At 40.7% G+C, this 23,439-nt stretch overlaps 1 protein-coding gene across 11 annotated transcripts in view; it reads left to right on the top strand.

The window, feature by feature from the left end:
• The window catches only part of ABCC9 (ATP binding cassette subfamily C member 9), a 68,595-nt gene that overhangs the window by 21,030 nt on the left and 24,126 nt on the right, over positions 1 to 23,439 (top strand). For 3 of the 11 annotated variants that reach the window (XM_027693512.1, XM_027693511.1, XM_027693509.1), the window contains 16 exons: positions 1,384 to 1,539; positions 3,511 to 3,645; positions 4,926 to 5,088; positions 5,693 to 5,733; positions 6,599 to 6,741; positions 9,444 to 9,552; positions 10,937 to 11,047; positions 12,201 to 12,273; positions 13,682 to 13,787; positions 15,016 to 15,054; positions 17,775 to 17,813; positions 19,668 to 19,769; positions 21,125 to 21,209; positions 21,705 to 21,785; positions 22,334 to 22,471; positions 22,972 to 23,097. In XM_027693512.1, coding sequence (XP_027549313.1) covers positions 1,384 to 1,539; positions 3,511 to 3,645; positions 4,926 to 5,088; positions 5,693 to 5,733; positions 6,599 to 6,741; positions 9,444 to 9,552; positions 10,937 to 11,047; positions 12,201 to 12,273; positions 13,682 to 13,787; positions 15,016 to 15,054; positions 17,775 to 17,813; positions 19,668 to 19,769; positions 21,125 to 21,209; positions 21,705 to 21,785; positions 22,334 to 22,471; positions 22,972 to 23,097 — 1,647 coding nt within the window. The remainder of the gene's footprint in view (positions 1 to 1,383; positions 1,540 to 3,510; positions 3,646 to 4,925; positions 5,089 to 5,692; positions 5,734 to 6,598; positions 6,742 to 9,443; positions 9,553 to 10,936; positions 11,048 to 12,200; positions 12,274 to 13,681; positions 13,788 to 15,015; positions 15,055 to 17,774; positions 17,814 to 19,667; positions 19,770 to 21,124; positions 21,210 to 21,704; positions 21,786 to 22,333; positions 22,472 to 22,971; positions 23,098 to 23,439) is intronic. The other 8 variants (XM_027693516.1, XM_027693514.1, XM_027693513.1 and 5 more) reach the window with 7 other exon arrangements.

The following is a 23,439-nucleotide window of genomic DNA, read 5'->3' as shown; positions in this document are numbered from 1 at the left end:
TAAGAACACATCTTTGCAGATGAGGAAAGATGTAAGCAGTGCCATTTTGGCCCTGTGTCTGCTTTGCTCATTCCCTTACGAGTTAGACTCTGCTGGCCGTGAACAGAGTCATCTGCAAAGCATCTTCGTTTTATGTGAACCTTGTCCATGTGCCCTGAGTGGTAGGGCTGGATACTTATGCCCTTTTGCACAGAGCCCTGTGGGAAGGGGTGGGAGTGATTCATCTGCAGAGCTGTGTCTGTAAACCCAGCATCCATTAACCCCCTGTGACAGTTGTGTTTATGGACTGGAGCCAGCAGCTCCGGCTCAGCACGTGGGTGGGTTGTAGCAGGGCTCTCCCAGACCAGACTCCACAGGCAGCAGTAGCAGGAACTGATGTTTTGCCAGATGTAACTAACCATGGGAATATCAGCTCAGCGTGGAAGCTGCTTCTTTTGTGCCCACGGGGACCGATGGAGCTGTTTCAAATGTTTTCTGCCTTCTTCCAGGATAAGGTGGTACAGACTTGGAGAAAAAAGAGTACCTGGTTATTTCCTCATGTTTTTGTGACTCCCACTTGTCAAGATGGGGACTCTTAGGAGCATTATTAGCTCAGTGGGTGCACATAACACCAAGGCTGTGGGATCAATCCTGTACAGGTCATTCACTTCAGAGTTGGACTTGATGATCCTTGTCGGTCCATTCTAACTCAGAATATTCTGTGATATGCAGCTGATGTAATTCACTGTGGCCTGTAGACATTTCTGATTATTTTTACAGGATCTACATTGCTCAAGGACAAAACAGGTCAAAGAGGACAAAATTTTTAAAAAAACTTCCTTGGAGCTGCATTGTTTGGTATTTGGTCATAACTGTGAATGGGGCTAACAATATTTGACTTTACAAGTCTTGTAGATATAAACCCCGATTAATTTAAAACCCTGTTAAGCTCCTACAAATTTTATGGAAAGAGGTGGCCAGGTAAAGGGTAGAAAGCCAAAGGAATCCATACCCACCCTGATCAAACCTTCACAGTTTAACTATCTTATCAGAAACAAGGATCTCTTTGAGAGACAGTGTCACAGAAAAGCAGGCTCACCAAATGCTTTATAAAAAAGTATCTTTGACCAGTCTCCTAAATTTTGAATGTTTTGTTGTCATTTTGTTCTATTTTAGGTCTACATTAAGCAACAAATCTTTTCAGAGGAATTGGAGCTTTTTAAAGTCAGTTCTCTCTCTTGTGCTTTGTCTCCCTCTGTCTCCCTCTCTCTCTGTCCCAGGTGAGAGACCGGGAGAAGGGCTGCCTTAGGCAAAGGCTGATGCTGCAGTTTGAAACATCCTGCTGCCACTGTTGTTTTATAATTACACCATTTTCATATCTTCCATTTTATTCTTTTCCTACAGGCAATGATATATAATAAGATCCTGAGGCTTTCTACATCCAACTTGTCCATGGGAGAGATGACGCTGGGACAAATCAACAACTTGGTTGCCATAGAAACAAACCAACTGATGTGGTTCTTGTTCCTGTGCCCCAATCTGTGGGCAATGCCTGTTCAGGTAGAGCATCAAAGAAAGGGCCTGATTTCAGAGATCCTCCAACCTGGTTGGGAAGAATCTGTGAGACTGCTGCAAAATCCAGACGGGAACCTGGTCTTCATGCTCATTTCCCAGGAAGACTAACAAGCAGGAATGTGGCCCATCATCTGCTCCAAGTGCTGGGAGGGTGTCTCTCCAAGGGCCAGTGAAGAGAGAGGGGGTTTTTTGAGAGAGGGTTTTGTTGGAGCAGGATTTCCATGTCATGGATGTTATCTGTGACTTTAAAAAGATTGACCTGCAATCCTTTCCCTGCCCATATTTCTTCCATTGCTGACACAAGCCATTGCTTTTACTTCTGCCACATGGCAGCAGCACAGGCATCTGACAGGGCTGATTATTGCTCTTTGCAGTGTCCACTTTTAACTGGGTTTTGTGGCAGGAGCAAAAAGTAATTGAATCCTGTTCTGTGACTGACAGCAGCACTGACAGTGCTCAGAGGAGCTCCCTTCTAAACAAGCTTAGTTACTGTACACATCTAGTCCTCAGCAAGGCTTGGAAAGAACTACAGGCTGATCAGTGGGAAGGAAAGGTTAGAATTGTTAGCCTGAAAGAAATCTTCAAAAATGCCAAATACCTTAATAAACTAAGACACGTTGGTTTTCCATGAAGCTTGGACTCCTGTAGCATTTCATAATTTTAGCTTGGGGTGGGTTTGGCATGCTCCTTACCTGTTGGTGATCCCACTGACATTAAAAAATTTTAAAAAGGGATAGAACCAACTGTTATTATAAGTATTTTATAATCTTTTAATATCTCAATTGACTATTTTTTAGAAAGAAAAAAAAAAAGAGTTGGAAGAAACTAACCTGTGTTAACTATGAGCACTTTTCCACTCTGGAAAAGGTGATAGGACTGTCCTGCTTATAGTAAATACTGAACTTATATCCATCTAGTGTGATCAGATTTAGCCATACCCTGATGAAGATCAGGGTGAATCCTAGAAAATATATTGTTCATCCCTCAATTATGGCCTGATATCCTGGGCAAACATTCATTGCAGAATCAGGGCCCAAGTAAGGGCTTCAGTTTACACCAAGTGCAAATTACTGCCTGCAACCTTTTATAATTCCCTAATAAAATGGCATCTGGGTATGATACTTTGCTGTACAGAAGTCTGAAAAGCTGAATATTGCTTTGAAAATGTTACACTGCACTGATTCTTACTTCTGATTGTGTAATAAGAAGGGAGATTGAAAGACAGAATGGACTTGTTCAGGAGATAAAAATATGAGATAGGCAACTAGTTCTCTATGCCTTCTTGTCACTGAGGATATCTCTGTACCACAAAGTGGAGCTTTTAGTAAAAATACTTAAGCAGTAGAGCTTGTATTAACTCAGGAGCCAGAATTCCAGTAGTTGCATCACAGCCATTCCCAGGTAAGCCTTTTTGGGAAGTGTTCCCACACTCTTTGCAGGACTAAGGCAACGTGTTTGTGTTTTCCTACAGATGGTAATGATGCACAAGCTCAGGTTGTGTCACTTCCAGCACATCTGCTTCATGCTTCAGTGCCTGTCTTAGGTGGAGGACCACTATGACAGAATGCAACTGTGATCCAAGGCAGTCCTAAGACCTTTGAGAGCTCCCAGAGTGATGCAAGGAGCTCTACTGTAAATAAGACTTGAGGCCAGTAACTCTCTGAAATGCCTCAGGGCAAGCACCATCATTTTAGTGCTCCTTCAGCTCTGTGGAAACCCAGCCTGGATTAGAACTACCAGGCAGTAACACAAACTATTTAGTTAATGTCAAAAGTAAAGGCTTCTGGGTTTATTTCCCACACTTTCCAAACGTGACCTTCTGAAGTGTGTGCTCAGCCCATTCCTACGAACCATTTAAGTGTTTATTAGAAGAACAAATATTTTTCTTCTTGGTACTGTTCTGGCATATTGAAATCTACTTTTTTCCTCCCATGTTGTTTTTTATTTTCTTGACAGATAATAATGGGTGTGATCCTACTCTACAACTTGCTGGGAGTGAGTGCCTTGGTCGGTGCTGCAGTCATCGTGCTCTTAGCTCCAATACAGTATTTCATAGCTACAAAGTTGGCTGAGGCTCAGAAGAGCACCCTTGTAAGTAAATTATTTCAGCGACATTTGTGGTCCAGGAATGAGAACAAGGCATCAGGGTTTCTGGGTTCTGTTCCTGTAGTTAGTGAACATCCATTAGTCCCATCATTCCTCTGTTTCTCTGTGGCTCAGTATCTCTCCCTTCCTCACATTTGTCAGAAGAGACTCTCAAATAAAATGTGTGGGCCTTGACCTGCCTTCTCTGCAAAGAGTATTTTTAACACAACTAGCACAATTTTGTCTGAATTCAACTCCATAGAAGGGTGTTATTCCCACATTCAGACGTTGTATTTAATGGGATGCTAGCAAAGAGTACAAATGACTGATAAATTATAGCAGGAAATATTAAAGAATGTGTACAACAGACTTTTTGCTCTCACCCCAAGCTTTGGTATTCTCTACAAATCAGCTGGCACTGCTGCATTAATATCTATTTTGCATTCTTCAAGGCTGTAAGTTTGTTTTGCTGTCTGATTTAATTCACCAGTTGGAAATGTTTTCTGGTACTTTGTCTAATTTTTAACTTTATAGTCGTGATCTTTGAACTTTTTAAGTCAACCTTTGATGTTTAAGTTGCCAAATATTTAGAGATCCTTTTCATCATAATATCTTAATGAGCAAATTATACATACATGGATCTGATCTCCAGCAGGCTTCAACCCTGTTGAGTTGTGCCAGTTTGTACAACCTGTACAGATTGTACAGAGGATTTATCCTTGCATAATTTCAAGAATAGTCTGAATCTTTCTTACTGCTGTTTTCTGACTTCCTCTGAATCATAACATTTTTTTGATTACGATTTTACCAAAATTTATGATTTTACCAAACCTTATGATTACTGCATTCTGGTGAGGGGCAATTAGCTAAACATATCAATAAATAATTCACCTATTTTCATGACTGGTCTGTTTGGATCCCAAAATGAATCTTGTGTAGCAAGTACACACATATATTCTTCTATCTATTGTTATGGACACTGTTGGCACAGTAACGCCCCTCCCTGAGTCTCACCCACTGTTTGAAGGGTTGGGATGCTTTGGGTTATTTTTCTTTTCAGAACAGGCTCACTTAATTTCCCCTCATGGCTGTAACCATTTTAATATCTCCAAAGAACATGGAATTTTGTATTGTTTTTCTCAGTATGGCACCTGTACAAAATCATGAACAAACAAAATTAAGCATTTTTGATGAATTTTCCAAGAGAAATGAAGGGGAAAGAGCATTCTCATTAAGACTACAGACCTGTTATCTATTTCTTATCCTGGTTTTCTTTTGAAATGAAGGACTATTCTACTGAGAGATTAAAGAAAACCAATGAGATACTAAAAGGCATTAAGTTATTAAAGCTGTATGCCTGGGAGCACATATTCTGTACGAGCGTGGAAGAAACGAGGATGAAGGAACTCACCAGCCTCAAAACCTTTGCACTTCATACATCTCTTTCTAGTAAGTAACTTTATTTTTGGTGCTTGGAAATCCTGTTCTTCAGGATCTTCAGGATGTCAACATTCCTCCTGACTTCAACTAAGGCAAAATCCAGCTGTGTCTGTGACACGTTTTTGTGTGTGATGTGATTAAAATAAAAAGGCATGAGATATATATAAGACAAGCTTGAAAAGGTAGAGTATGCCTTGTTGATTTATTTTTGTAGTAAGTTCAATGACATTCATTATGACATTATATATTAGCAGATCTGACTGCAGAAAAGACAAATTAGTGTCTGAAAGAAATTGTGTTTTGTGTAATGGAGAAGAGCTGAGAGGGTAATGTTTTAGTTGTGTTGCATAATATTTGTGCACATAATAATTTTTCTGCAAGTTTACTGGAAAATACAGATGGGAGAATTCCCTGGATTATTTGTTGGTGTGTTTAAGATCTCTGACGACCATGGAAGGGAGTTTCTTCTTTCAGAGTAATTTTCCTTTGGGAGTTTTAATTACTTGAATTGGAAATCCAAGAAAATGGATTCTTCTGGTGTCATACCCTTACTGTAAAATTGTTTTTTTCTTGTTTCATATAATCTGATGCCTATTTTGTTTTTCCTTCCCAGTTTTTATGAATGCAGCCATACCAATTGCAGCTGTTCTTGCAGTAAGATGTGTTTTTTTTTTTTTACTTTTCCTTATAAAAGGTGGAGAAAAGGAGAGGGGGGTGGAAAAAAAGAATGGACAGCATTGTTATTGTAGCATCTATTCCTCATAAAACCAGCAGGTGAGTTAATGTGCCCCTGCTAACTGCAGGAGAGGAGTGTATGGAGTGTCCATTCCCAGAGTGTGGATTGGTAAAACCAAAAAGAAATATAATTGTTTACCATCAGAAAGAAAGAAAAAAATTCATTGCAACTTGAAGGGTGACCCATTTTGAAAAGCTCTTTTTCTGAAGGGATTTTGAGTGGCTTTGCTTGTCTCTCGAGCATTAAGTGCATTATAAGCAATCATTTCAGTTTGCAGGAAAGAGTACTCTGCAGTTTATGGAAAAATAAGTTTTGCTTGTGGTCTGGCCAGGTTTAAATCTCAGCCTCAAGCGCTAGAGGAACTGTGACATGCCAGTAAGTGTGGGTTTTTCACAGGCCACATTTTGAGGGCATTACTGAGAGTACAGTGAGTGTAGGTACCAGAACTGGTGGAAACATATCCAGAGTTCTGGACCCATAAGATTTGTTGGATTCTTACTGATTTTTATGAGTTATGTGTTTCCTCTGAAGTCACTTACAAAGCTAGATGGAACAATGAAATTTTTTTCATTCTTAAATGTGTAAACCTCTTGAAACCATGGGCAAGGTTTTAAAACCTATTTCACTTTAGGGGAAGACACCTTTCTCTTCAGTTTACTGTGATCCCCAGTAAACTGAGGCAAATAGTTATTAGCCTTAATTGAGACAAACATTTTGCTTCCTGCCCTTGCCCCTCTTTTTGGAGAGCCCTTGTCCTGACCTGCTCTTTCCCTGGTGTGACAGACCTTTGTGACTTATGCCTACACCAACGAGAAGCCCCTGCAGCCTGCCCAGGCCTTCGCATCCCTGTCCCTGTTCCACATCCTGGTCACACCCCTGTTCCTGCTCTCCACCGTGGTCCGTTTTGCAGTCAAAGCTATTGTAAGGTAAGTGGCCCTTCTGTTTTCACCAACTCATGAACACCTAGTTGGGTAACACATCAGGGAAGGTGCTGGAGGAAGGGGTTGTCTCTACCTGCTTGCGTTGGAAGAGAGTTAAGATGCGGGACTCAGGTGTTCAAAGATGTGAGAGAAATCAGAGTAAACAGTTCATTTTACTGGATGATGCAAAGAAACAGCAAAGGAAAGGCATTGAGCTGTTGGAGCAAGTCCAGAGGAGACCACCAAGGTGATCAGAGGGATGGGGCACCTCTGATATGGGGTAAGGCTGCGAGAGTTGGGATTGTTCAGCCTGGAGAAGAGAAGACTTTGGGGTGACCTAATTGTGGCCTTCCAGGACCTGAAAGGAACCCAAAAGGAAGATGGAGAGAGACTATTTCCAAGGGCCTGGAATGACAGGACAACAGGGAATGGCTTCAAACTGACAGAGAGTATGTTTAGATTGGATATTAGGGAGAAATCCTTCCCTGGGAGGGCGGTGAGGCCCTGGCACAGGTTGCCCAGAAAAGCTATGGCTGCCCCTGGATCCCTGGAAGTGTTGAAGGCCAGGTTGGATGGGGCTCTGAGCAACGTGGGCTAGTGGAAGGTGTCCCTGCCCATGGCAGGGGATTGGAACTGCATGATCTTTAAGATCCCTTCTAAACCAGGCCATTCCATGATTCTATGATTATAAACGATCCATTCTTTTTATGATTTCACTACCTTTGACAGTTCAGATTTAGAGCTGCACTGTTCTTCCTTGGGAAATGCTTCTCTGCTCACAGTGTGGCCACTGACCATCACTCTCATCTAGTACTTTCTGGGCTCTTTACTGTACAGAGGGAGATGATAGAGACTGGTGTGAAGCTCTCTAGCAAGACTGGCCCTGCTGAGACAAGAAAGAGTGACTCTACCTCCACAAAGGGTGCACTGGGATTTCAGTGAGAATTTGGCAATGTCCTGCCTGATATGTTCCAGGCATTTATTTCTGTAAAATCGCCCAACAGAACAGCTTCCTTCATACTGGGCTGTAAAGCACTTGATCTCGAGGGAGCTGGTTGGTAAGAAGTCAAATTTCAGGCTTTTGGCTGCTGTGCCAGCGGCCTGTATGGACAGAGTCATGGTCACAGGGCAGTTGTGCAGACCTACACATTGCCAAGATGTCCCAGGGGGCACAAACTGACACCTGACTGGCAGCAATGTGTCAGATGCCAACCACTAGCAGGATGTGAGGACAGAACTAACCTTCCCACCCAGAAACATCGTTCCCTCGTGCCAAGGCTGAGGCACATTGGCAAGGTGTTGCGTTGCTGCTGTCACTGACTCTTTTTGGTGGGCAGAAATAATGACAAATAGCAGTCAAAGGGACTTCAGGCTCCACAGCTGTCCTTTGCCAGCACCACACTGACTTCAAAAAACAAAAATAATTAAACAGGGTTTATTTTTATCAAAGCAGCAGCAGGGCCACATGAGACATTTTCCCTAGGTTGAAAAGGATTTCTGAGTAGTGGAAAATCTCAAGGCTCCTCTATAAATCATCCATGCCTCTACATCTCTGTACTATGTTTAGCAGAGCCCTAATATCAAAATGGTGTGTACATTTTCCTTAACACTGCTGGCCACTCCTCAGGACACTATTTAGAGACCATATTTGCCAAAACAAACTGTATCCTTTGGCAAACTCATTTCCTAACATCTTTCTCCCATGAACATCATGTCCCCCAAGCGAAGAATGAAAAATGTGTGCTTGGCCACTCCATGGCACTATCCTCAATCAGATACATACACGAGTATGTGCTCATTTGTTTTATGATTAAGTGCTTACACTTTGGTCAGAATTTCATGTTCAAGAGTAGTTCTAGTGCCTTGAAAACTTTTGAGGGTACTTCATTCAAATTCAAAGTAAGGGTTGATGTTTTCTTGGGTGCATGATCAGAGCAAGGTCTCTTATCTTCCACAAGAAAATAAATTCTTGCTTGGTGCCCTTATGTAAGACTGAAATTCTGACATGGGAGTTAGACACATGAATCTTCCTTTCAAAAGAGGAGGTAGAAACAGGAATACTGTCAGGAGAAAATAATGACAATAACAGTGCTTTCTCGCTAACATGTGGCTAGAACATGTATTGATAATTTAACATGAAATGTGCAGGTGGGCCTTGAGACAGGACTACTTTCCCATTTTCAGATTAATGTTCAAATCACTGATCTGAAGGCATGTCTCCTCCTTCTTTCTCAGTCTCCGGCCCAGCACACTTCAGTTTTAGTTTTTGCAAAGTCACAGAGCTTCACCATGATCAGTGAGTGACTTTGTTCATCCCTGCAGAAGCTGTGTCAGGATGTACCTACTGCACTGGCATTTCCAGGGGGTGTAGGTGGGTGAATGACCATTTATGAACCCTGACTGTGTGTAGGCATGAGAAAGGCCCAGAAGAGATGGAAACCATTCCCACGGAGCTCCCTCGGCACCCACATGACCAGCCCTGCTCTTCATTCCTGGCCACCAGTACAATGTTTGATTATTTTCATCTGTCCTTCTTCCACACACATAAATTTTCATTTGCCATCAGGGTAGCAGATAGTCCGAGAGGAAACTGAAAGTATCCCATGAACTTCTTTTGGAACATTTCTGATAAATGCTGCTGCACAAAAATGGGAATACTCTAATGGAAACTTGGGTTTGTGCAACTCACTGTCCTGTTTTCTTTCAAGTGTCCAGAAGCTGAATGAGTTTCTCCTGAGTGATGAGATTGGAGATGACAGCTGGAGAGGGGGGGACAGCTCTGTACCCTATGAATCCTGTAAGAAGCACACAGGACTTGTAAGTTCTGGTTTGTGACACTGAATTTCAAAGCCCTATAGCCCCATACAAGATCAGTGGCTGAGCTGATAGACCTTGGGAGTTTTGGCTTCTAGCCTGACTAATATTGACCAATTTTGCCTTTTTTATGTCTTAATCTCTCTGTTTCTATGACATAAAGGGCCCACAAACACATTTAATCATTGCTGAAGTGCCAGTAGTAATAAAAACCCCACAACACACCAAGATATTTGCACACGGTTCAAATTAATCCTGCTCAGCTTTTATAGAAGCCCCAGGTGGATTCCCTGTGATTATGGGCTTTGTGCTCTATATTCCCAGTACATCCTGTTGTATCGTGGGCATCCTTAGGGAGAAACAACTCCTGCTCTGGGAAATTCAGAATTGGAGGTGGGAAAAACTGCACCAAACTTTGTGAAATAGGAATTAATTCCAAAATTCTGTTTCTGGAGTGCAAAACATAGAGTGAATTAGAGTAAAATTTGAGGACAGAAAAAAACCCAATGAAGATGATTTGGGAAAAGGTTGGGGGTTTGTTTTTTTTTTCATTTTGACATTTTTTAAAAAGCCAGATATTTCAGCTCTTTCAAACTGATTATACAAGTTGAAATGTGACTGAGTCTTGAAGACAGCAACAGAAAGAAAGGATTAGCACAAAATAAGTTTGATTTTGAGCTGAATTAAATTATTGAACAACATTTCTTGTTTTTCTGGGCTAACAATTATAATAAATGAAACAAATATCAAATTGTTTCAGCATTTGTTTTATTTCTTCTGTCCACCTTTTGTCTAGCCTTAAAGAGACAAAGTCTAGATAGATGGTGGGGAAAGGGAAAGACGAAGGCAGTGTCTGTAAAAGTTAATCAATAACCAAATATAGTCCAGCTGTAAGGAACCACTAAGATTATATTGATTCAGCTCGATACAGAGGTGCTTACAAATAACAACAGGTAGCTCTGAATGAGCTGGCTCCAAAATCACTATTATCCCTCAGGAAGGTGCTCTGCACAAGCTAAACTGACATGCTTCCCACTCCTGCAGCTATTCTGCTTCCGAGAACTAACTGGTAACTCAGCACGTCATTACACTTTTAGTGACACAGCTTTGCTTGGGGCTGCCTCAGGTAGGGCAGAGGAGGGTGACAGGTGAAATTTGGGATGGTTTTGCGTGGGAAACAAAAAAAATCAGATATTTTCTGTGCTTCAGTTAGAAGTGTTTAAAGCATTACACTGTGTGCATGACAGCAGCGTGTCTTTATTATCACACATTGGTGTCTTGTTTTGAGCTGGTACAGTGGTAAGAAAGGAAATGGATCTATAGGGAACCAAATGCTGTCTTCTCCTGAGGATTCTGACTTTTCTTCTGTGTTCATTTCCCTGTGCAGCACACCAAGGCCATCAACAGGAGGCAGCCCCTGAGGTACCAGCTTGAAGGCTATGAGCAGCCAGCAAGGAAGCAAACACGGCCCGTGGAGATCGACGATGTCGCGATCAAGGTGGTTTGAAAACATCCTCTCGTTCCTTACGAGGAGCAGCTCCTCCTGAAACAGCGCCTGATAGTGCCCAATTGCTGCTGCTATTCCAAATTGTCCACTGTCAGAGCAAGCCCTTAGATGAGTCAGCACATTAGCCAAAAGTGCAGTGAGAAGAGTTAGCTTCAGACCAGGTCTTTATAGTGATTTCCAACACTAACATAAAGGAAAAAAACTTAGAATATCTGATGGGCAGGAATTAATACAGATTGATTAACCTGTCCTTTCAGGCAGTTCTCATTCAACCTTAGAATAAAGACCAAAACTTCTGAGTTGACATCGAACTGTTGGAGGCTACCAAAGTGATTAAAGGGATGGAAATATGAGGAAAGGCTGAGAGAGTTAGGATTGTTCAGCCTAGAGAAAAGAAGGCTCCTGGGTGACCTAATTGTGACCTTCCAGAACCTGAAGGGAGCCCAAAAGGAAGATGGAGAGAGACTATTTCCAAGGGCCTGGAATGACAGGACAAGGGGGAATGGCTTCAAACTGACAGAGAGTATGTTTAGATTGGATATTAGGGAGAAATCCTTCCCTGTGAGGGTGGTGAGGCCCTGGCACAGGTTGCCCAGAAAAGCTGTGGCTGCCCCTGGATCCCTGGAAGTGTTGAAGGCCAGGTTGGATGGGGCTCTGAGCAACATGGGCTAGTGGAAGGTGTCCCTGCCCATAGCAGGGGGGTGGAACTGGATGGTCTTTAATGTCCCTTCCAACCCAAGACTTTCTATGATTATTTGATCTATATTATGACCTGTCATTTATTATGACATTATTTTAAGTTATGTTTGCCATGTGTCCCCCCTCAGTGTGCTCGGTACAAAGAATGTTTATTTAGCCTTATATTTGACAGAGTGAAAATATTTGGTAGAGTTCAACTCAAGATTATCCTTTTATTGCATTACATAAAGTATATACATTTGTGTATATATCTTTTCTTATTCAGAAGCTTTTCTGGGTTTGCCAATCTTTAAAAATCTAACTTTTTTTGTTTTGTTTTGTTTTTTGTGTGTGTGTGTGTGTGTGTACAACTTATTTAAGTGACATACTTTAAATCCAAACCAGCCATTCTATTTTTAACCCTGATGTGTTTATATATAAGTGACATGTGGTAATTGTTTTGTAGGTGACCAATGGATACTTTTCATGGGGAAGTGGCTTAGCTACGTTGTCCAACATAAACATTAGAATCCCAACAGGTACGATAAAAGCACAACTTAAACATGAAACATGTAATGTCAAATTGTTATTACTAATTCCATTTCTTGATGTTGTGAAAAGCATAGAAGTACACCTTTAGATTTTTATAAGAAAAAAATGAAAGTTAAAAATGTATAAAAATCCATGACCTGTTTTGGTCATATAGCAATATCATTAGATAAATTATGTGGGTTTTGCAGACCTTTAGATAGTTTCAATAAGAGCAGAAAGTCAAGCGTAAGAATAAATAGGAAAATGATGGTTTCAAATAATTCATTATTATTTCTAATAGAGAAATTTAAAAAAAAAGAAAGAGAGAGAACTCCAGACTTGTTCAAACCCAGGGTGAATCTAATTCAGTATCTTATTTCCACCAGTTGGTGCCCAGGGACACAGCACTCATGTCTTGCACTTTTCCTGCCATTCATCAACATAACAATCTCCCAGTTCACAACTATTTTCATCTCAGAAAATGCAGTTTTTCTGTCAAGAAAACCTCAATTATTTCCTCTTTCAATGAACTTCTCCTTGTCAAGCTGAGTTCCTGTAATTCCTTGCATTGGCGAGGGGTTCCACAGGTTTACAAAATACTGGTTTGTTTCAGAAAACTTACATAGCAAGTGTGAAAAGTAACAACTATTATTTTCTATTATTATTATTAATGATAATAATAATGATGCTGATAATAGTAATAATACTTTTTTGTTGTTTTTGTTGTTAATGGTGTGAAATACCTAACAGTTGGTAGTTGATGCTATTAAGTAGCCTTATATTTTATTTTTACGTCCTATCAAGTGCATAGTTTTAAAATAGACCATTGCTTTAGGTTGATGTCACATGGTTGTTAAGTAATCCCAAAGTCTGTATCATTTGTTTCCATGTAGCATTAAGTGCCCCACACATGGATGAACATTCCTCTGTGCTGGCCCAGTGCCACATCCAACACCACTAGAATGCCTTTGCTGCAAGGAATTTAAAGTCTAAGGCCAGGGGTTCACAAGCTGAGTGAGCCAGAGTTTATCTCCTTTGGAAGGAATAAGACCCTTAAATTCCCAGCTGGAGAGAGATATGGAAAATTTCCAGTACCTGAAAGGAGCCTGCAAGAAAGGTGGAGGAAGGCTATTTATAAGGGCTTGGAGTGACAGGACAACAGGGAATGGCTTCAAACTGACAGAGTGTAGGTTTAGATTGGATTTTAAGAAAAAATTCCTCCCTGTGAGGGTGGTGAGGCCCTGGCTCAGGTTGGCCAGAGAAGCTGTGGCTGCCCCATCCCTGGAAGTGCTAACATATTTAACCAACGAGTTCAAACATGCTCTAGACCTGGATCTGGTTGCACCATGCTGACTGGAGTATATTTTTTTTCCTCTTTTCAAGATGTGTTTTTTGGTGTTTTTATTATTATCACAGGTCAGATGACAATGATTGTGGGTCAAGTTGGCTGTGGCAAGTCCTCCCTTCTCCTTGCTATATTGGGAGAGATGCAGACGCTGGAGGGAAAAGTTCACTGGAGCAAGTATGTTTATATAGCTTTTAATTGCTGTATTTAAGGAGGAGGAGGTTGAGGTTTGCTGTGAGAAATGTAAACTTCGTGCCTCAGAGCTGCATGTTGAGTGATTCTCATCACCCAGATCCTCTCTGGAATGCATCACCTGCAAACTTATGAAGGGTTTTCACTGCTGTTTTTTCATGGTTCAGAGCAGGCAGAGCAGCCTTAGGAAGGGAAAAAGGCTAGTGTGGCAATTAACATCTAATATGTTAGCCTAGCAAATGACCTGACTAGAAATTCAGATTATCAAATAGGCATGTATTTCTCACTCAGAGATGCTGCTGCTGGCAGAAAAAAAAAAGTGATACAACAACACGTGTTACCGCTTTTCTCCTTCCCGGGTACATGATCAAGCCTCACCTGTGGAAGTCACTGTTACTCTTTACAGTAACCCCAAAACTTGTCTTTGATTTTAAAGATCAGCTCTGTTTCCTTAAAACTGCCAAGCCAAACTCCTCTCAATTAGCTTTTTGCTGAGAAAGAGGGAGTTTTGTCACAGAGGCCAATATTCTGTTGCCCCATTCCTTGACTAGTAACCTCCTTTGTCATATTTTTCTTACAGCAATGTTGCAAGCTGGATGTTTTTTGCTTTTCCTGTGCTAGTATCCATGGCATTTTTTGCTCTCCAGCTATATTTCACTTTGTGCTATTCTAAACATATGATCTCACTGGAGTAGCAGGTACAGTTGGAGCCAAGGCAAGACTAACTTTGAGTTTAAGCTTTGAAGGAAGAAGAATATGTGACTTACCACAGTTAATTTCTTTGAGACACATAATGAAGGCTTTTACACCCCAATCAGGCATTGTTTTTCTGAGTAGTTTGAAAAAAATACCAGGGGTAAGTACAGTGTACCTTGAAATGATTCTCACAGTTGTTTTCAAAGATATAGTTGAGAAAGACTCAGGTTTTTCCTAGAAAAAGATATGAAATCTAAGGGAGATTAGAGAAGTGAGAAATCCTAGAAACACACTAGAGACAGTTTGTGAAATGTTTCATAATCGTGAATGATGAAAAACAACAAAAATGAAAATTTCACGTTGTTCAAGGGATCACATCATGCTGTCAGTCGATTGTACATCACCAAACAACTCAGGCTCTAGGAAGCATCTCAGGCTTTTTTTTTTCATTGCACACTATAACTGGTACCGTGAAATAGCTGATGCAAACATGGTTATGTTTTGCTGGTAATTTCAGACTGCCTGGCAGACAGACGAATACAGAAGGATACTTCAGGTATTTAACCAAGTGGATCCTCTATTTTGCAAAACCACACTAAAGGTCCTATTTACTCTCTTAAACCCCCTTCCATGCGATTCTACGTGCATGACTAACGCAGCTACTGATCCAGGGGTGAAATGCAGTGAATTCCCCCACAAATTCAGCCACAACAACACAGTAATAGGAATAATGGATAAGATCTCAGCACCAGTTGTATTGGGGCAATCCTGCAATGCATCAGTGGGATTTGAATACACTGTTGCTGTGGGTGTTGACTGCAGTAAGAGCTGTATGCCCTCCTGCCACGGTTGTCACTGGTTTGGCATCTTAGGGAAATAAAGCACATTAGTGCGTCTTTCTGTAAAAGATCTTGGCCAGGGCAAGTCTTATGGGCCAGATCTCCATTCTTCCCACTTATGTGAGACATGTCTCAGATACATTACAAACCTTAGACACACAAAAAACCAGCCCCTTGTCTGAGGTTTGTAACATAACTGAGGCTGTCTGGATGCAGTGATTGAACCAAGCTCGTTTCAGATCTGAATTGATAATTATTAAGTCTATATGAGGACAGTTGTGGGGATTATGCAGAGACGTGTTCCCCTCATCCACATTGAGCCAAACAGCCAGAACTATATTGTCAGGCTGCCAAGCAAAGAGTGGCTAAGTGGAAATCCCTCACAATACATTTTATGTACATTGGACTGGTTTCTGTGCAAACAGGTTGTTGTGTATTAAGTGAAAAGCTCAGGAAACACAAGAACTATTAAAGGGATCCTCACAAATGGCCCGTTCTGTCCTCAAGTATCAAGGATACAAGAAAAGTTAGGAAAAGGAAATGCTCCCCTCGGGCTGCAACCATAGTAACAGCAGCTCACAGAAACCACATTATGGGCACTGGAGGGATAAATGCCCTGCAATCCCATCACTCAGCTTCAGCTGGGTAAAAAAGTATAAGACCAAATACTTAATCCCCTTGTTTGTGAAGGCCCCAGCTCAGTAAAGGTCTTCTATGTGTTTATTCATGGGATTATTGGTGAATGTGGGTTCTCACAGAAATCTCACTCATAATTTGGGAGAATTAAAGTGTATTTGTCAAGCTAAGCATGGAATGACATTTCTAAACAAAGAAGAAGTGTTTAAGTAAGTAAGATCTGAAAATTAGTCCTTGCTCATTCAGATAATCTATTTGATTCCAATGGCAAGTGTATTAAATCTGGTATGGAATTGCAAGGGGTCCTGCAAGACCTGTGCCCAGTTTTTGTTAAATTGTAGTTCAGAGGGCACTCCTACATGTGTACATGAAAGCATTATCTCTTTCTCTGCCACTGCTATGCCCTGCTGATAAAAGTTTGGGGGTTTTGAGTAGAGCAAATTTGGTTTGTTCTTTTTTTCTTTTTTGTTTGGCTTGACCTAATTTCCAACCCTTTTCAATCTCTCCTTAGACTCCATCTTTTGCTTTCTTGTAATTTTATTCCATTGTAGAGAAGACTGGAAGTTTCTGCTGAGTAAGAGACCAGTTCTAGTGAAGTGATGTCTCTTGAGTCTCAATTTATGTCCCCTTGACACTTCTGAGATAAATCAGCAGGACTTACTCACATCTAATGAAGTATCTCCTCTGACAATTGATGCCCAAAGGAAACACAGATTGTGTCCTTTGTGAGGCCTGAATTGTCAAAGTCCTCAGAGAGCTGATGTTCTGCTGTGTCTCAGGTCTGGAATTTTGGGAAGATGATAATACATGAGACTGGCATTACAAGGACTCTGCTATTAGAATTTTCTAGACTTGGATATTCTCCTTATGAGTGCAGCTGCATTTACTGGTATCCCAGCAGTCAAGCAGACATTTCTGCCTCAGTAGTGAAATATTTCACCTGGAGGATTCATAGAACTGAGAGTGGAGGATAATTTTGTTCATGGTTTTGTTTTTTTTTTTTAAGTCAGGAAAATAATACATTAGCATCAGTTTTCTAGTCCCTTCCAATGCCTATTTCTATCTACCTGGCATAAACTTACTCTTCTGGGTTTTACACTTTGCAGTGATGCATCACCATGTCTGGACACGAGCATCATCACTGGTCCAGAACTGCTTTTGCTGCCATTCCAGCCCCTTAATACAGTTTTTCACTCAATTAACAAACAGAGGGAGCTGCAAAGTCATTCATGTCATTACTGCCACTGAATGCTCTTCAGAATGAGTTTCTTAAGGATATGATCCTTAAGAAGTGGAGGTTGCCAAGGAAAGCCTTGTAGTGCTGTGCTTTATGCAGCCTTAGTGCTATAAACAGGTTCAAGATCTCTTCTGATTCAAAGGTGTGTCTGCAAAGCTTATCTTTGCTCCAGGGGAAATTTGACATTAGTTACCAGCTCTTGCAGGTCATTGACAGAACTGTGGAGAAGTTATTGCTTGTCAGCCTTTTACATGCCCAGGCAATATTAAATATGTTAATTTTTAATAGGTTTTACAATACGCTTTTAATTTTTAACACATTTTCTAACAACATGATTTGCCTGTTTAGCCACTGTGTGTTATAGATATGAAACTGTTGTAATTAGAAAAGTTTTATGCTTTTACTAAGACCTTGTTTGTTTTCCCGTCAAGAACAAACAAACCCCAACTTATGTTGATTTCTTAAAATATGTACTTAACTCCAGTTTCCCTGTGTGTAAAACTAGCACAAATTGTTATTCTTTATATTTCCTGCTTACTAAATGTCATTTACCATAACTTACAGTGTAAATGAAACTGAACCTTCTTTTGAAGCATCCAGAAGGTATTATTTCTTTTTTTTTAGTGTATCTTAATACACGCATTAATTCCTTCAGAATTTCCCCAAACCTTCATCTTTGTACTCTTCAACCATCTGTGTTTTCTTACCATGTTGATGATAATTGTTTTCTGTGGGATTAACTGACAGACTGTGCTAAATCCAGTGAATCCCAATCTTCTCCAGTGATTGTACCACTACCTCAGTCTTGTCTGAAAGATGTTCAGTGATCCCAGGTCCCATTTGACAGCACTGGGAGTTTCGTGTGCTCCATATTGTGCAAGACAGGGCCTCTAGATGGATTTGAGACATCATCATGTGGATCCTGCCGTGTGTTTTGTGTGTTCTGAGGTTTGTGCTGTGCCTAACCCAGGCTGTGTCATAGAGCAGGTCACAGAGGGAGCTGAAGTCAAGCAGTGCCTCCACCCCTGGCTCCAGGGAAGAGGCCTGCAGGTTCAAAAGAAGGACAAGCCAAACTGAAAACATCTCATAACTGACAGAGGAGTAGTGGCACATGGAGCTGTGGTTGGGAGACACACCAGGATTTGCTGCCTGATAATCCTGAGGACACATTTTGTACTAGTGCATCCTGAACTACTTAAACTCCTCAAAGTTTTGGGATACTACTGATGGCTTCTAACCAGCTACTTCTCATGCCCTGCACCCTCTTTGTCGGCAGCAAACACAAGATGTTTACACACAAAGTTAACCAAATGCTTTGTTGGAAGCAATAGCATCAAAGAGACTGAGAAGGAACCCAATTGTGGCCTTCCAGAACATAAAGGGAGCCTACAGGAAAGATGGAGAGAAACTATTTCCAAGGGCCTGGAGTGACAGGACAAGGGGGAATGGCTTCAAACTGACAGAGGGGAGGTTTAGATTGGGTATTGGGGAGAAATCCTTCCCTGTGAGAGTGGTGAGGCCCTGGCACAGGTTGTCCAGAGAAGCTGTGGCTGCCCCATCCCTGGAAGTGTTGAAGGCCAGGCTGGATGGGGCTCTGAGCAACATGGGCTAGTGGAAGGTGTCCCTGCCCATGGCAGGGGGGTGGAACTGGATGATCTTTAAGGTCCCTTCCAACCCAGGCCACTCTGTGATTCCATGTTTCTATGATAAGTGTTCAGATCCATGAGCTGATACCAGTTCACCCCTCCTGCCTCACACACCTTGGCCATCTCAGAAAAATATCTGACATTACATGACCTCTTTTGCTGCTGTACATTGGCAAAACAACCAGAAGAAAAGAACACGTCATTAGGTATTTAGACACGTTGAAAGATGACGAAAAAATGCTTGGGAGAGTACAGTGATTCCTTCCCAATTTGTATTAAATTCTCTTTTCCAATATCATGTCAGTCCACTGAGGATCTAATAGACTGAAAGTAAAAAATCATTCACTGAGAAAAAAACCATTTTATGTGTGTGGTCACCTAAAATAATCTAAAACTTCAGAAAGCAGCAAGTCAAGTGTACTGATGCTGCTTGAACAGTGTCTTTTCACATATCTGTTTTGATATTTGAGAAAAAATACCAAATAACTATTCTTATGAGAATATAATCATTTTTATTATTTATTAATTTGCCTTTGGATTGAAATTGCAGTTACTAGATTGAGGTAGGTACCAACCATTTATAGGAAAATAGGATACAACCTAGAGTGTAGATTTTGCCATCAGGGGAGAGAGTCGGTGCTGTTCTAACAAAAGCATCTAATTTAAAATTCTTCCATTCATTTTTGTAACAGTTGCTTTGCTTATGTGTTCCCCTGTATTTCTCTGAATGCACATTCATAAAATTAATGTTAAAAACCCTGATTCTCAGACATTGCTTTGCTTTTTGCTAATGCTCTGTATCTGCCTACAGTAGAAACAGGTACTCTGTGGCTTATGCAGCTCAGAAGCCGTGGCTGCTGAATGCAACCGTGGAGGAAAACATCATCTTTGGGAGCCCTTTTAACAAACAGAGGTAAATATCAACCTCCTTGCAAAAACACCTGGCAGCTCCTTTCAGAGAGGGTTTGTTTTGGGTTTTTTTTGGCATATTCTGGAGTAAGTTTGTAGATTTGGAGAAGTATGTATCAATGCCCATTAACCCTGGGGAGGGTTTAGTAAAACTGATTTTATCCATCTCAGAGGAAGGTTTCTGGTTTAAGTGAGCCTTTCAGGAAGGTGTGTGTGAGAAATCACACAGGCTGTCCATGGGATACAGAGAAAGCCATACCTCTGATTTCCAAGGTGAGATGAATCCCATCTTTGCAGTCTTTTTTGTTTAATGGAGCCTGAGGTTGCCAGAGGACTCTGGAAATAGGGATTCTAGGCACGTTTCCACTGAGTTTATGTGCTTATCCTGCTGTGATCCAGTTACTGGAGCACTTTTTCACAAGAACAGTGCACATATGAAGATGGGCTCCTACAAGGAAATAACCTTAATTCTTCCTTTAGAAACACAGGAGAAGGGGGTGTGACAGCTGAGGTGCACAGCCTCTATTGTGCCTATCCAGCTGCTTGTATCCTTCTCAAAGATCAGTTAAGAAATGTCGAAAAAGTGACTAGACTTAAAGGAAAACAAATTGCTGCTGTTTTCAAAGGCAACATCCTCTCTGTTTTAAGTTATTAAAAATACACCCCATTCCTCTCAGCCTGTGCTTTGTTAAGATGGATGAGTCCATTCTGACCTGATAAAACTTGACCATGATCAAATGCCTCAAAATCCAGAGAGGCACCTAAAATTTCAGGGACCGGATTCTTCGGCTGCTGCATCCATCAGCCTAAATTCACCTGATTCAAAGATTCAAGACTGAATTATACCACTCAAATAGCCTGATCCCAGCTGCTGATTAGCAGGTCATCTGTGATACCCCACAGACCTAGAAATCTCACAACAAATTTCAAGGCTTTGCAAGTGGTTTCCTGTTTCTGGTGAGACCAGAATCACTGCAAGGATCCTTTGTCCTGGAATATCACTGTGAACAAAATGAAGAGGCGCTTAAAGGGGGGAGAATAATAACTCAGTGGAAAATGGCTTTAAATCCTCCAGAGTCCAACAAAACAGCTCCATGATAGGGAGAAACATACTCAGTATTTTATGTAATTAAATCTTTAAAAAGCAGTGTTGTCAATAAAGATCTCTAATAAACATGACATGTTTTACAGTGCTTAGTTTACAATGCTCCAGGATTAGCTGCTGAGTAATCATTTTGCCCTTCTGATTTCTGCAATTATCCATCCATCACAGAGCCATAAAAACGTAGCAGTGAATTTTTTTTTTTAGCAGAGTAAGTGGCTGGTTAAATAATTGCAATGACTGTATTGTTTTTACAGGTACAAGGCTGTTACAGATGCGTGTTCTCTGCAGCCTGACATCGACTTACTGCCATTTGGTGATCAGACAGAAATTGGAGAAAGGGTAAATAACACAAATGCTTTAATCTCTGCTTGGCCTTTGTATTAAGAAGACACTCTCTGGTGTCACTCGGACAAATCTGATCTCCGTTGGGCTGCCAGACTGGTAAATAATTGTAATTTACCAAGGCTCACTGCAAAAAGAGTTGAAAACTTTTTTCCTTCTTCAGCTGTTTCTCAAATGGTATTTTTGGAGCAAAGTCCCCTGTATTTTGCATGCAGAATTTGGTGCTTGTATTTGTTATATTTTTCAACCTGAAAAGCCTACTGTGCTCAGAGCAGCTCTTCCTAATTTACACTTACCCGTGAGTAGTTGCCGAATAATAATTTATCTTCTGATATTACATGAAGATTATGCTTGTTTATCAACAGAATTAGCATTTTAATGAAGTTTTTGATATTCACTGGAGCTCTGTATAATTGTAAAAAATCACATTTCCGGAGGCCTGTCACAATGTTTATTCAAAGATGTCTATTTTTCATCCGTTTTACTCATTAGGGGATTAATTTAAGTGGAGGCCAACGACAAAGAATCTGTGTTGCTCGAGCACTCTATCAGAACACCAACATTGTCTTCTTGGTAAGATTCTTCTTTTCCACATGGAGCAGGGAAAGTTAGTAACAAAATCGACATTCCATATATTTATGTTAGATTTAGGAGAGCTACAGGGACTTGTGTTCAACTCCAAATTCAAATTATGCAGGTAGGAAATAGGCAGCCACCAGAGGCAGCATCAAAACATACTGGGAGACTGATGGAGGTGGAATTTCCTACTCAGATTAACACTGGAAGAGCAGAACAGATTCTCTAACTCAAAGTGAAGATCAGTTTGGTTTTGAGGAAATTAGAAGAGTTGCTAATTCTGTTTTAACTTTCCTGTGCCAGTTTCCCACCAAAGTTACTAATTAAATTAATTAAAAATTAACTGAGTCTATTGTTATGAACTGAAGATCAATGGATTCCAGTTCCCTCTTTTGTAGTGCAGGCCTCTGGCTGGGTCTCAGTCATTAGAGAGAGAGATGAAACATTAGCAACCCTAGACACTTTCTAGTTTTAAAATAATATTTTAGAAATAAGACCAACTTTTGTACCCTGTTCTAATATTTTCTAATTTGATTTGATTGCAGGATGACCCGTTCTCTGCACTGGACATTCACTTAAGTGATCATTTAATGCAGGAAGGGATTTTGAAGTTTCTGCAGGAAGACAAGAGGACTCTTGTCCTGGTGACACATAAATTACAATATCTACCACATGCTGACTGGGTAAGAGAAGCAGTACCAGGGTGCAAATCTGATGAACATACACTTGAAGCTCACATCGTAACACTTGATGGGATTACTACTTTTCTCTGTAATAGATTCCCTCCTTAATTCCACATGCCATGGGGCCACCTGCCACTTTAACAAATACAGATTTTGTAGTGGAAGAACTATTTTATTTTCACATTATTTATGTAGCTTTTGTAATTGAAATTGAATCAAAGTTAATTTTGATTTTGATTGCAAATATGACTATTATTTATTATGTCTTGTCTGTGCTTCTTAAAAGTGCAGCTGAACTTGGCTTAAAGATGTTTCAATGTTTCAGTTTATGAGCTGTGCCAACAAAATTAAGAAATCATTCATAAAATGTTCAATAAAGCGGGCACAGAAATTTGCATAATGGCAATGCCACCAATGCTGAGACATGTCTTGTAGGATCCAGGTCAGTGATTATGGTATTTATGTTGTTGAGTAAATCTATCAGGTGCTTTCTCTCCTAGATCATAGCAATGAAGGATGGAATGGTGCTTAGAGAAGGGACACTAAAGGATATCCAGAACAAGGATATTGAGCTCTATGAACATTGGAAAACTCTGATGAATCGCCAGGATCAAGAGTTGGAAAAGGTAAATAGACATTTAGACAAGGATGGTTTTTCTGAAAAGAAATATTCTCCATTTGAATTAAAAAAAAACCATCCCAAACTATGTCAGAGGAAGTTTTAAACTAGGCATTAGGGCAGAACTGCATGACCTGTACGGAGTTTTAAGGACTGGAATAGGTTTTCCAGGAAGTGTGTGGTACATCCATCATGGGTGGTTTGTAAGGACACATTCCCCAAACCACCCTTTGGAATGTGGTGCACAGCTCATCCTTTGGTGGGCCGTGGTATCTCTTATTCTGTTATTGCCATGAACATCTAGGATTCTCTAAAGGCTATTTCTGAAGTTTTTATCATTCCAGAAGAG

Source organism: Neopelma chrysocephalum, unplaced genomic scaffold, assembly GCF_003984885.1.
Source record: "Neopelma chrysocephalum unplaced genomic scaffold, ASM398488v2 Primary Assembly neopelma1_92, whole genome shotgun sequence".
Lineage (NCBI taxonomy): Eukaryota > Metazoa > Chordata > Aves > Passeriformes > Pipridae > Neopelma > Neopelma chrysocephalum.
The sequence above is the reverse complement of the archived record's forward strand: the minus strand, read 5'-3'. Positions and strand labels throughout refer to the sequence as shown.